General features: G+C 42.7%; 1 protein-coding gene across 8 annotated transcripts in view; it reads left to right on the plus strand.

Annotated features, from left to right (window-relative positions):
• DCUN1D4 (defective in cullin neddylation 1 domain containing 4) overlaps positions 1-12,993 on the plus strand; it is a 69,159-nt gene extending 56,166 nt beyond the window's left edge. For 6 of the 8 annotated variants that reach the window (XM_045881173.3, XM_054508929.2, XM_064584466.1 and 3 more), the window contains 3 exons: positions 7,170-7,274; positions 9,380-9,482; positions 9,681-12,993. In XM_045881173.3, coding sequence (XP_045737129.1) covers positions 7,170-7,274; positions 9,380-9,482; positions 9,681-9,736 — 264 coding nt within the window. In that variant the 3' untranslated portion in view covers positions 9,737-12,993. Of the gene's footprint in view, positions 1-5,025; positions 6,090-7,169; positions 7,275-9,379; positions 9,483-9,680 lie in introns of those variants that run through there. The other 2 variants (XR_006791829.3, XM_045881174.3) reach the window with 2 other exon arrangements.
• The last annotated feature ends 219 nt before the right edge of the window (positions 12,994-13,212 follow it).

A 13,212-nucleotide genomic window follows, 5' to 3' on the forward strand; every position in this document is an offset into this window, starting at 1 on the left:
TCCATTTGAGCCTTTTTTATATCCGTTTCTCTCCTTGTTATGTGATAAGGTCTTCTTCTACCTTCTTGAACGTCTAGAACATGTTTATGACAGGTGTTTTAACAACTTTGTCTTCTGGTACCATCACATCTGTCATTTTTGGGTCTCTTTCTATTCCTTAATTTTTATCTTGATTGTGGGTCATATTTTACAGGTTCTTTGCATTCCTAGTTTTTGTATTTTCGTTTTTTGATTGGATGCTGGATGTTGTTGGTTCCTGGGTTTTGTTGTGTGCCTTTAAATAAGGTTCAATTTATACATTTTCCTGGTGTATAGTTATAGTTACTTGGAACCAGATTGATCCTTTGAAAGGACTGGTCTGGAGCAGCCTTCAGTTTTGGGATGATTCAGCACCACTTGTAAGACTCTTTTGAGGATTCTACCTAAGGCCATGTATGTTAGGTCTTTCTACTGTAGACGGTGGGAGCACAAGGTCTTCCCCAGCCCTGTGGGAGGTCTGGGAATTTCTGCTAACTCCTTTGCAGTGAGTGGTGCCCTCCCTGGACTCTGTCTCCTCTCACACTTAACACAGATAAGTCCTTGGCCAATGACTAGGGAGTCACTTTGTGGATTTCCAGATATCTCTCTGTGTAGCTCCCCCCTTGCTGGTATTTTGTCCCACAAATTATAGTCACCTTTGCCTCCTTGAACTACAGCCTCTGTCCTTTCCAACTCAGCAAGACCACTGGGCTCGGTTTGGGTTCTCCCTCCTGTGCTCTGGCTTGGAACCTGCCTCCGAACAGTGAGCTGGGATCACCCTAGGGCTTCTGTCCTGTCTCCTTTTTCTCAGCGGTCATGGTCCTGTGTTGCCTGTTGTCTAGTGTGTGACAGCCATCATTTCAGATAATTGGTCCAGTTTTCTGGTTTTTCAGAGGGGAAATCTGATTTCTCTAACTCTATCTTGGTTGGCAGCAGAACTCTATCTCCTCTTTTTTCCCCTCTACTATTTATTTTTTCCCTACTAAAAAAGGACTCCTAGAGGTAACAACATATAATTAACACAGCAGACCTTTTAAAATCAAACTTTTAATAGAAATTAAGCTTTCTTGTAGTTTTAACATCCTAAATATTCCCTATTGTAAATAACAGTGGCGTATGTTAAATACTTTCAATTATATTTTAATATATGAGGAAAGAAATTATGATACAGTACCAGAAGATGATAAGGTGACCTCTTTGACACCTCTCCACCAAGATTATATAGCCCTCTATGTGGGTGTGATTGTTTTCTCCCTCACTTTCAGGACTTGTAGCCAATTAAAAATAGTGGTTGGCTATAAAGTTACATTATTTTTCTCCTAATTTCATTCTAACTTGAACTTATTTATAGTCTTATGGATCAGTCAGAGAATTGTGAAACTTTAGAGCTGAAAGAAGCCGTGGGAGACCACTTGGTCCAGTGTTGTCATTATGCAGATGATGGGACTGAGAGCCAGAGAGGAGGGGACAGCGCGAGGACAACACGGGGCTCTCACAGAGCCACACTGCCTTCCCTGCCTTGAAACTGTCACCATCTTGTGGCCTCTTGGTAGAGGAGGACGGTGGGACACACATTCAGGGGCGGCAATGGCCAGTTCTTTCATACAAGTGGGAATTTATGCAGAGAGGTTTTTTCCCCCCAGTGTAAATACTATCATATAAACAAGAATGGTTGTATGGACTCATCTAAAATAAAACAGCCATTTTTTCTTCATTCCTTTTTTGAAAAGAACCTAGCGAGAATAAGATTGGACAAATGGACTGAGGTAAAAGACTCACTACAGTAATTTTTGTTGATCTGGGGATAGTTATTAAATACGTTAGGTTTGATGTTTCTCTGTTCCGTGTGGCAGAGGCGGGTAGCGCGCTGAGGCCGCAGAGCCAGTGGACTCTCGGGAGTTTTGAGGACAGAAGTCGGGCTGAGGAGGGCGCTGCGGAGGGGCGCGGGGAGGAGCGGGGGCAGAGTGGGTGAGGAGGCCGTGGCCGTGGGGGGCCGCCTAGAGTGCCGGGGAGGGGCGGGAAGGGGAGGCGGGAGGAGCCACCAGCTGGAGAGCAGGGAGGCCTTCCCGGTGAGGCCAGTTCTCTGGCGGGAGTCCTTGCCCTCGCACCCCTCGAAGTCCGGCTTGGAGAATTTGTCACGGAGGGTTGCGTGGAGGCAGGAGAGCCCGCGCTCGTCTTCCTGGGAGGCGCTGTCGCGGGGGGAGTGGGCGGCAGGGTGCTCCCCGCGGGCGGGGACACCAGCGCCTCTGGGCCGGCTCCTGAGGAGGTGGCTCGGGACGGTGGCAGGGGGCACCCGGCCTAAAGCTCCTGTGTCGTCTTCCTCTAAGTGAAACAGCCGCTGAGTCATTTCCATGCAAACCAGAAATGACGATGAGTGTTCCTCGTAGGATCCAAGGAAAACTTTCCAGGCCTTGTTCAGCAACCCATGCGGGCAGAGAATTGGGCCTGACTCCAACCTGTGAGGGTCTGTTGCCATCATTGGAGCCGCTTCTGCTTCTCAGAACTGTCTAGTTTCCCTCTCCGCACGCCACCCCCCGACCAGCACCCACCCCCCCACCCTCCCTCCCCTTTTTTCCTCCTGTTTTCTTTGTGAATTAGGGAGAAAACAGAAGGTGGTCCTGGGCCAGGACAAAAGTAGGAAGAATGGGCAGTCCACTAACCCCAGGTCCGTTACCCTGAACATCTTGTCCGTTTTATCTTTAAGATTACTCTTTGGTGGTTGGGTCACACACGTTTGCTGAGCAGCTCTTCGTAAAGCTAATTGGACTTCTGTGCCTCTGCGTATTCGGGCTTCTCTCCCCTCGTTCGTTCTCAGGGAAGTCCTGTGGGACTCAGTGAAGAGCTCGGGCTTGGGCTTGACTACCTGGTTCAAGTCCCAGCTCTACCACTTGATGACTGTCATTTAGCTCCCCATGCCTCAGTTTCCTTATTTATAAAGTGGGGGTTATAATAATGCCTGTCCTGACAGAGTTGTTGTATTAAGTGAGTTTAAGGCACCTTAAATAATTTTTGGTGCAGATGAAGTTTCTCCATAAAAGTTACCCATAGAATTAGGAGTAGTTGTTGAATTATTCTACATTGACATTATTTAAGTTGTCTGCAAACCTCAAGTTTCAAATGATGACTTGTTTTCCAAGAGTAGTGCTTACAGTAATAGAATCTCTGCCAAATAAAATGACAAGGAAAGACTGCGTGTTGGCAGATTTTTTCTTTTATTTTAAAGGAAGTGTCAGTAGTTTAGCTTAATTAAATAATTGTCTTGCAAACATTGTTATCTATAAATGAATGCTGGGTAAGTTCTAAGAGCAAAATTATTTCATTTTTCCCAATGGGAGAGCACTCTTGGGTTTTTTGACTTTTTGCTTGTTTTTAATGTGCATTTAAAGAAACTGACTCCCACTCAAAAAACTAATTTATTGTATTTTCAGTTTTATAAACTGAACCGTATTAAAATTCGAGTTCTTTAGTGCTATCTTTACCTTGCATTTGTTTTCTTAGGTAGCTGTGTTAAGGAGGACTGCATTTTCTCTTTATTTTTTGTAATCCCTGTGGTGTCAAATAAGAATTGGAGGACGTGTATCATAGGTCTTCAGTTTAGGCCTTTTGATTTCATATACCAACTTCTGATTTGGCCATTTATGTTTGTGAATTGTGGTTACATATATTGTTTCTTGAGTTCATGTAGTCTCTCTTAAAAATATTAGGGATTTTTTGAAGGTTTTCTTCTTAGAATTTTAATAATTCAGGGTTCCTCTTTTCACATACAAGTTTTAAGCTATTAACACTTTGTGAAAATTGGAAATAGATCATCTGGAACAGTTGGGGACCTCTGATACAACATATCTGCATACCTATGTGTTGAAAGATACATTTTGTAATACCATATTTACATATTTAAATTGCTTTGTTTCTGTTATTGTTAAGTCATTTGAGCCATTTAAGAAAAAAATGCTTAATTTTCACATTTTACAAGAAGACTTATACGGGAACAGTCTTACATAAACAAAGGTATTTTAGATAGATAGATAGATAATTAGATACTAGAACTTTAGATCAGACTTTAATAAAACTTCATCACTTTCTGCATTAGCTGTTGCTAGACTTTAGCTTGCGGAATGCATTTATTCCATATACAACACATAACTTCCTCAAATCTTCAGAGTACATTCCTTTGGTTTTACAGCTGCCCCACTAAGAGGCCTGATTCATCTGTAACTGCTCTTTTATCATCTGTGTTTAAGGAAGACAGCAAGGCAGAATCTAGTTGTGTATTGTAGGGAGTTAGTGTATCTTTGGTGTATAGAACCTGTTCAGTTCCTATTATTACTTGAAAAATAAACTTGTTTTTTTAAGTTGTTATCCTAGAAAATGAAAGTGCGTGAAATACATACCTCCACATCCTGGGGCAGGTCAGGAGTAGGCAGGAAGGGAAGTTTCATTTCTTCTCCTTTAACCTTGATGGGCCTTTGGGGGGGGGGGGGGGTTGCTGATTGACTCTTGACAGTCTGCCTCAAGGGACTTTGTGCTTAGATTCTGACCTTGAGATGCAGAAATCGGTCCTTTGCTCCTTGGTGGTCCAGGAGCAGAGGGTCATAGGGTCGGTGTTGACAGCGTACTATTTAATTTCTTTCAAGGAGCTTCTGTACGTCTTTGCTGTACTCCTTGAATTTGTTAAGGTGATTTTTTTTTTGTTTTTTAACTGCCCATGATGTTGATGGCTGCCTCAGAGCATCCTGGAAGATTCATTTCACTTTTGATGGGGCCCCTTTTGCAGAGCCTGCCATTAGGATCATTGTCCGAGAACCCCCTGGGCGTGTCTCCAGTTCCGCTGTTGAGGAGATGTGTGCTGTGGGAACTCTCAACTGTGCTGTTCCCAGGAATTTTGAGCGTTTCCAGGCACGGTCATTTGCACTTAGGCCTGTCCCCACACCGGCAATGTTGGCCACCCGCGAGATGGCACTGTTGGGACCGTGAGTGCATCCGTAATGTCTTTCTCTTATTTGCTAGGCAGAAGATGGTGTTAGTGATTGCGAGCTGCCGGCTAGCACCCTTGCAGAGCAGGAGTCAGTGAGTGCGGTTCAGCTTCCGGTCCTGTGAGTCTGATGCCTTCCCTCCATGTTTTGGCATCACTGCCAAACACATGCATTGAAATCCTTCATGATCATCAGTTTGTCAGATGATTCTATTGTTGCAAAGAGTCTGTCCAGGTCCTTCGTATCTTTTTTTTTTTTTTGTCACCTTAGTGTATGTCCGTTGTGATGGGGACAGAGGCATTGAGGTTGGAAGAAGGCACGACTGTAATCAAGGCCAGACTAGCGACTTGAGGTGTAGGGAAGGAGCACAAGCTCGCCAGAGGGAAAGCTTTCGCAGGATGCTGGTGGCGTCAGCCCTGTGCTACGTGAGCGGTCGTTCAGCCAGTGAACTTTGGGCCCAGTCCTGGGGTGCCGCGTGTGTTTTCAACAGCTTACTCGTTATTTAATGTATTTATTTACTTGTGGATTGCTTTATAGTGTGGTGTGCTGTTGCCGTGTGCCACACGTGTGTCACAGGGTTCGAGCAAGTTGTCCCTTTGCTTGCACGGTGCCTCACCCAAGTCTGAGCCCCTGAAGTGCAACAGACCAGTGGGGTGGCTGGCAAAAGGTGGGCAATCTCGGGAGCACCTTTTCTGCTGTCCTCCGCTCCCTGGGAGTGAGTCCTGCGCCCTGAGCAAGACCGTGGGCATGGCCAGGAGACAGGCAGAGAACGCCGTGGAGAGGAGGTCCCACCCGTTGGCACTGGACTGTGGAATTGGGCCTCCACCACCATCAGACTCAGTTGTGTGGCCTGTAACGGAGAGGGGTGACTCGGAGCGTCTGACCTGGTCTGTTGGCGAACGGTCGGTAACGCTTTACGGCTGGGACCAAAAGACAGACCTGTTGCACATCTTCCTGTATCTGCATCTACTTTGTTTGCTGTTGTTGAGTGAGGCCCTCACATTTGCTGTATCGTTCAAGTCCTTCACTCTTCAATCCAGTGTCATGGCCAGAAATTCTGTGTGTACGAAAGAGCACTTCAGCGTTAGAGTCCTTGAGGTAACGTGTGGCTGCGTACGCGGTCGACTGCGGTGGTCATGGCATCATCCCTTAATGTGACGAACGTGGAGATTCCGCCCCAAGTGGGATAGCCAGGCACTCGCTCCCTTTGTCGAAAAGTACTTCTGCACATTCCCACTGTAGTTAAAATACCACAAGGAGACTAGCTTTGGATATGTGAGGTTACTGCTTGTGGTCCCAGGTCCTCTGCCCCTTTACCTAGAGACAGCCTGCTTGTAGTTCTGGAGTGGAAACTTGTATGAAAGGTGAGAACGAGAAAGGAGGATCCTTAATGGCAAATATAAGTGAATTTGAACTTAATCTGCCCATATTCAGGTTTATGTAATACTGCTTTTCTGGTTTCCTTATAAAATGTTGTCTTTCACTTGGCTACTAGTCAGGGGTATTCTGCTAAGAGATTCCACATCTAATAAATCCAAGGTAAGGAGGACTGCAGTAGGTTAGACTGTTTTCCCCTCAGTGGGTGGATGAGTTTATCCTCTCAGAATCTCCAGAGCCCCAGCATTTATTAAGAGCTGAATTTAATTCCAACATTTTTAGGTTCAAGAAAAACACTTACCATTGAAATAAAATTGTTGGAAAAAATGATTTTTCTTAAGGAAACCTGATTCTTAAGCATGGAAATTGAAACCTTTAAATTCCATGTAGTTAAGTTACGGGCTTTGGGGTCAATAATTATGATTTGGATAATTATCATAAATGTCACAGCAAGTGACTGAGTTGTAGATTTTTCTTTATCCCATGAAATAATCAAAAAAAAAAAGAAATAATCATAGATACATGACTACATAACTAATCGATTCTGCATTAGGGCGATCACTAAAGATCACGTAAATCTTTCCCACGGTAAATTGATATAGCACCGAACCTATTAAGCCCTCCGTTGTGTCTGACCGCCTCCCCTCCCCCCACCTCAGGCTTGGTTCAGGGTTTTTACTTTTATGGTGTATGATAAATGAGCTGTTTACTAATTTTGTGTTGAAGTGAAATAGAAATTTGGATTATTGGAATTTATTATTTGGGGCATCTGGCTCATCCTTGTTTTTGTTTGTTAAACAGGAAAAGGACCAGCGCAGCCTAGACATAAACACTGCCAAGTGCATGTTGGGACTGTTATTAGGAAAAATCTGGCCCCTTTTTCCAGTTTTTCACCAATTCTTAGAGGTACCAAATTGTTATTTTATGGAATGTATGTTTGCTTGCTTAGAACTACCAAGTATACTTTATTTAACCGTTTCACATAATTTTCTGTTTGTTGTACTTTTCTGCCTGTAGGAGTGATGGTGACGTAATCACTGTCCGTGAGCAGTTCCCCGTTTTCTCTGGGTGTGTCTGGGTGGGGGGGGGGTGTACGTGCCGCATCACTTCCCGTGTGGGTGCACCCGAGACAGCCACGGCTCTGTCCTTTCCGCTCTCTTGCCCCAGTGGAAAAACTTGACCTCCGTTAGGATTTCCTGCTCTGTATAACAGTAGTAAAACAAGATTCACTTTTTTGTGTGGCTATAGGTGAATTTCCGCTTTTATGAAGCAAAGGTTAAAAAACAGCCATCTGCCTTCTTATTAAAAGAAGTTTGTCCTGTATTGTTATCTACTCTTATCCCCAAGAATATGGGCACCTAGGTCAATGCAGGTGGTAGGCACACCTGCAGCCTCTCCCTCAGTTTCTGTTTTATGTTTGCATTAGAAAAAAATCCAGCGCTTGACTCCACTGTGGTTTGTTTGCTGGAAGTATTAATGATCAAACATTTTGAGCTGCTGGTTATCAGGAGCTGGTTTTGATGCCGTGTGATACTGTAGGACCTGGAAGTAGCTGAGATGTAAGTTTGAGCTCCTGGGTTGGTCATAGATGGCATCCTTCTTGCCCTGCAGACCCAAACCCCTTAAAAAGTGCCCTTTGCCTAAAAGGATGAGTGAGGGTCCTGGGTCTTTGAGAAAAGCTTGGGCCCTACCCTGACTCCAGCTTCACTCTTGTCATAATCTTTCTTAGAATGCACTTTATGCATCCAGAAAAACTTTCAGCTGATCTGATTCTTTGAGGACTGTTATTAAAAATTGCTTTTAACGTTACTAACCAGGACTCCTCAAGACGGGTCTAAAAACTAGTTTTACTTATAAGAAGCGTTTGTTGACATGACAGTCCGTGTCTACAAATGATCTGTTCTCATTTCTCTGGCCATCCCGTGAAATGTTAGCTTTCTTTGGAAAACGAGTAGAAATAGGTCCTTGTTCTCAGAGTGGAGCAGAATTTGAGCCCCAGTGCAAGGAGCTTTTTAGCTGAAAGGCCTTGCCACAAGCAAGTCTGACTTTGCACGATTCCAGGAGCATCTTCAACTGTTTCCATGACTGATGTTTGCTTTGAGTTGCTTCGAAAGTTAAACTTGTAGTCTGTGCTTTATTCTGTCTTTTACATTAGTTTGCTTTTTTCTTTTCAAAGGACACAGGAACCTTTCATTTGAGCTTCTCTTGTGTTTGCGTCCTCAAAACCATGGGCTCAGCTCTCTCTGCTTTTTACGTACTCGTATTGTTTCTCAGTGTTCCTGATTTTTAGTGGGTAGGATTTAAAAACTGTTGAATCTGGGCTTTATTTTTCAGTTTTTATACAGGAATTGTGTACTTAAAAAAAAATACCTATGGCATATTTCTTGTCTGAGAGGAATAGGAAAACTACTTCATGGGTCTCCTAATTTACTACTTTTATGATCAGTAGGATTAGAACAGTAACTTTCTTCAACGGCTAGAGCACCTAGTTCTGAGACCGCTGGTAGCCCTTAGTAAGTTCCTGGAGAGTAACTCCTTGTTGTGTGTACTTGACAGTGAGCATGCTGGTCAGGGCAGGGATTATTAATGGGAGCTACTCTTTATTTAGCACCTGCTTTCTGCCAAGCACTGAATGAAGTACTTTACATAAATTACCTCTTTTAATTCTTGCAGGATCTCTATGAAGTAGGTTAATTATCTCTCTCTCTCTCTCTTTTTTAATAAAAGGGCTTTTGCAGTCTAGAAATTTCACTTCTAGGGATAAAAATCATGTTTCTTTGATGTGCTTGTCATTTTGTGTTGAGCCCTCATAATATTTTTCTAATGGAAATTGTCATCTTAAGTTCTACTCTTGCTCTCTCTCATCCTTCTCCTAGATTGGTGCTTAACATACCTCAGATGGAAAGAGTTAACCTTCATGAACTTTATTAAGTTGATTCATACAGCAGTTGAAACCGTGCCATTTGTTAATTGTAAGTGTCAGTAATTCATATTACTTTTCCCTCCATCAGCAATCAAAATACAAAGTTATTAACAAAGACCAGTGGTGCAATGTGCTAGAGTTTAGCAGGACAATTAACCTTGACCTCAGCAACTACGACGAAGATGGAGCGTGTAAGTACCGGCGCTGGGCGCTCTCACACACACACCCCCGCCCCGCCCTAGCCCCGCCCCCAGCCCCCGCCCCCGCCCCGCCCCGCCCTAGCCCCGCCCCCAGCCCCGCTCCGCCCCCGCCCCAGCCCGACGCCGTCCATCCGCACACCGTCCTCACTGGCAAGAGCCTTAGCCGCTTTGTTTTCCGTTTCTCTGCAGGGCCAGTTTTGTTGGACGAGTTTGTGGAGTGGTATAAAGACAAACAGATGTCCTAGGACTTTATGCATAGCAGCGAGAGAGTCACTGTTACCACAGATATGTCAACCATTAGCCATAAATTGCTGTTTGTATCGAAGCGCATGCTGCTTTTCTTGCACTGTCTCCCCTTGCAGGGACGTCGTGGTGTTTGCTGTTGAATGGGCCAGCTCTGCTTGCTGTGTAGCATTGTTCTCTTGGAAGGCTGCTTCGCAGTTCGTATTTACACTACAGATTGGTGAATTCGCCAACGTCCTCACTGTGATGATGTGTATATTGCTGTTTAAATTTTGTATATGTGTATAAAAAGAAAAAGCTTCACCTAGAGATTATTTCTGCAAAACTGTATTGTAAAAATAATTTTTGTGGCATATTTCTAGTCCCTTTTTTCAAATGAACCAGTTATACTTTATTAGGTCTCCAATGTAGCATTTCAGAACACAAGAGAGAACAACTGTTACCATAAGCGAATGTTGCCAGAATTAACCTCATTGTTTTAAGAGGCCAACTTTTGGAAGGAGGTGGGAATCAGAACTTTTCAGAGGCGTATGCCAAATATAATTTGGTTTACTTAAATAAGAGTGTTTTTAAATGATGAAAGGTACAATTATTTGAACATCCAGACATGTACCGTGCCACAAATCATTTCCACCACGCAAGGTGTAGGTTTTTATTCTCTGATGTTAAAACCGTAGTAGTTTGAATATAGGTACAAATGAACAAATTAAAATTGCACCTTTTTAAAATGAGTTTGAAACTCGTAAACTTCCTTTACTGTTTTGTTCCCCCCCCCCCCCCCTTTTGCCTTCTCCTGGTCAGTGTTGGGTCTGCTGATGCTTCCCGTGCCATTCTAAGTAACATTGATTTTTGCCTCCTCTGTGGAAACCTAACGGTTCGCTGGCAATTTGTAACCGCAGAGCACTTTTAGTTGTGGTTTGGATTTTTAGTTAAGCTTTTGTGGTGTCTAATCTTCTAGTTTTTCGGAAAAACTATAAGTGAGAGGTGTTTTGTTTTGTTTTCTTTCTTTCATGCTAGGCTTTTCCTGGCAGAATGTCCATTGCAGGCAGTGGACACGAAACCACCAGCATTGAGCTCACTTTGTCACACAGTAGGACCTTTCCTGGAGGGGCCGCTCGTCATTCATTACCTAAGTAATTTGTACAGAAAGGTGATAGCCATTATTTATGTGGATGAGATAACAAGAGTAAACAAGATGGTATTTTTAGGTTTGTATTTTATGTCTTTTGTTTTTTTTTTTTTCCCTTGCCTTACCCTTCTTGAGGAAATGTATAAGTAACATGTTTTCCCCTCAACTATCTGGTGCTATTGAATGACTAATTTAATCCCTAAAGTTTTGTGAAAACATAAAAGTCTAGTGATTTAAACCGAGTAAAAAGCTAATGGTGCATTTGAACAGGTGAATGCTGCAGGTATGAGCAAGATCCATGATGGAATAATGATTGGAAGAGGTTTGGGTTATTGCAAAATCTGGCCAAAAAATCTTTTGGACTAAATGTGAACCTTTAAATGGCATTAAATGAGTAAAGCACACAGACAATGCTACTCCTGACCACTATTTCACAGTTTCTTTGCAAACAGTGTTCAGATTTTCATATTATTTTTTCCCTAACTGAACCACCAAAGACAGAAATTTTGTATGTATATACGGTGTGTGTGCATATACAAAATCATGATATGGTAGAATGAAATCACTTCCTTTTTCTACCAAACAGAAAGGTTTGGTTTGCTGTGAAATAAACCAGAAGTGTGAAAAACTCTGTAGTGATTAAGCAGACTTAATCATTCCTTGCTTAGGAATGGTAGACTCGCCTCTACCTTACAACTTCATACCAGTTTGCACAAGTTAATATCCGAAGAGAATAGAAGATGTTGATGGCAAGCACAGCTCTTGGGACCGAGGTGTTGCAAGGGGTTCCATCCCAGCAGGTGCCTGGTATTCCAGTGGCGATGGGCCAGAGGCAGGTGTGCATTTGTGAAGAACTTGATTCGTTTTCAGAAGTATCCCGTAAAGTTAAAAAAGAAAAAAATCACACTTTAAGGGCAACAGTTCTTAGATTCGATCAACTCTAGTTTTGTTTAAACAAATATAAATCATAGGTGAAATTATTTTAAAAGTTATGGATGGTTAGGAACTGGAGAATGTTTTGAAACACTAATAAGCACAGTTAATCGTAACATAAAGGGATTGTTACAGGGAGATGTTACATTTCAGCCACAGTGAACATTTTGATGATAAGGGAAAAACCCAAGGAAAACCTCTTCGTGATCTAGAATATGGAAAGTGAATATTCCAAAGTGATGGTAATCTTGTATATTTAGAAGACTCCAAATAATTTTTGAGCTCCCTGGAAAAATAAACCTCCATGACTGTGGAGTGCTTGCCCTTGGTTCTTGATTTTATGCAGTTATTTTTAGGGAGAGGAAAAGGGGCCAAACGAGTAGTAAGATACTTTTCTCTTAAAAATGTCCCTAAGTTACATAAAATTGAGCAGTCATCAGACACTTACTTACTGGCTAATGTTAAAGAAATTAGGGTGCCTTCCTCTGGTTTTTCTTTCTTACCTGTCTACACCCTTTCTGTCTTCCCACTGTGTCTTGAACTACACATCGCAATACTGTGTCATCATGGAATACAACATTTTGGTGTTTACTGGTAGGTCAAATTTCGTGATTTGATTTGCCGTAAACACCCACTGTAATGTTACATGCAGCTTTTTCGAAGCATGAACTCCAAATTAAGTTTTCACAAATCTGACTAGACAAACCTCTAGCTTCTCCTGTAACAACACACATCTGTTGCCTCTCGTCTCCATTTTAACAGTGCTTTTGAAGTTTATACAGAAAGCTTTCCAAGTTAGTTTGTGCCCTTGGTTTTTATTCTTACAACTGCTAAAATACCTCTGTAAGCCTTATCTTTTATTCTTTCATATGTTGTATAATAAATGTATAGAATTCATTGACCAGCTAAATGTTGGGTGTCTGTAAATGAGACCAGAACGTGGGTTGCTTTTTATCATAAGATCTTTTTCCCTGACGGTTACTGTTAAATGGACAACAGCCAACCTGTAACTGTGAACGCTTCGTGTCGTCAGTAGCTGCATTCCACCCATAGACATGTGCAAGTCCCGTGACTCCAGCTTAACTAAAACCCTGTTAGGCCACCTAACTTGAGTGCCGCAAACTGGTGTTAGGTTTTAATGGAATTGATGTAAAATGATACCCCATAAATAAAAAGTATTTGTGTTTGGTTTCAGAACTGATTTGTGAATTCTTTCTTCTCTTCTTGGGATTTTGCCTCACAAACCACTTAAGGTAGTTTTAAAGTATTTTTTACTTTTTTGTCCCTACCCCCTCGCCCCCCTCCCCCCCCCCCCCCCCCCCGCCGCCAAACTTTCTCTATTGGGGAATTTCAAAGCTACAGAAAAAAAAAATGCAGGAATAATATAATGAACTTCAACCCATCTATGTACCTATC

Source organism: Mirounga angustirostris, unplaced genomic scaffold, assembly GCF_029215605.1.
Source record: "Mirounga angustirostris isolate CCGP_5_RB_7025 unplaced genomic scaffold, mMirAng1.0.hap1 SCAF_2, whole genome shotgun sequence".
In the NCBI taxonomy this organism is placed as follows: domain Eukaryota; kingdom Metazoa; phylum Chordata; class Mammalia; order Carnivora; family Phocidae; genus Mirounga; species Mirounga angustirostris.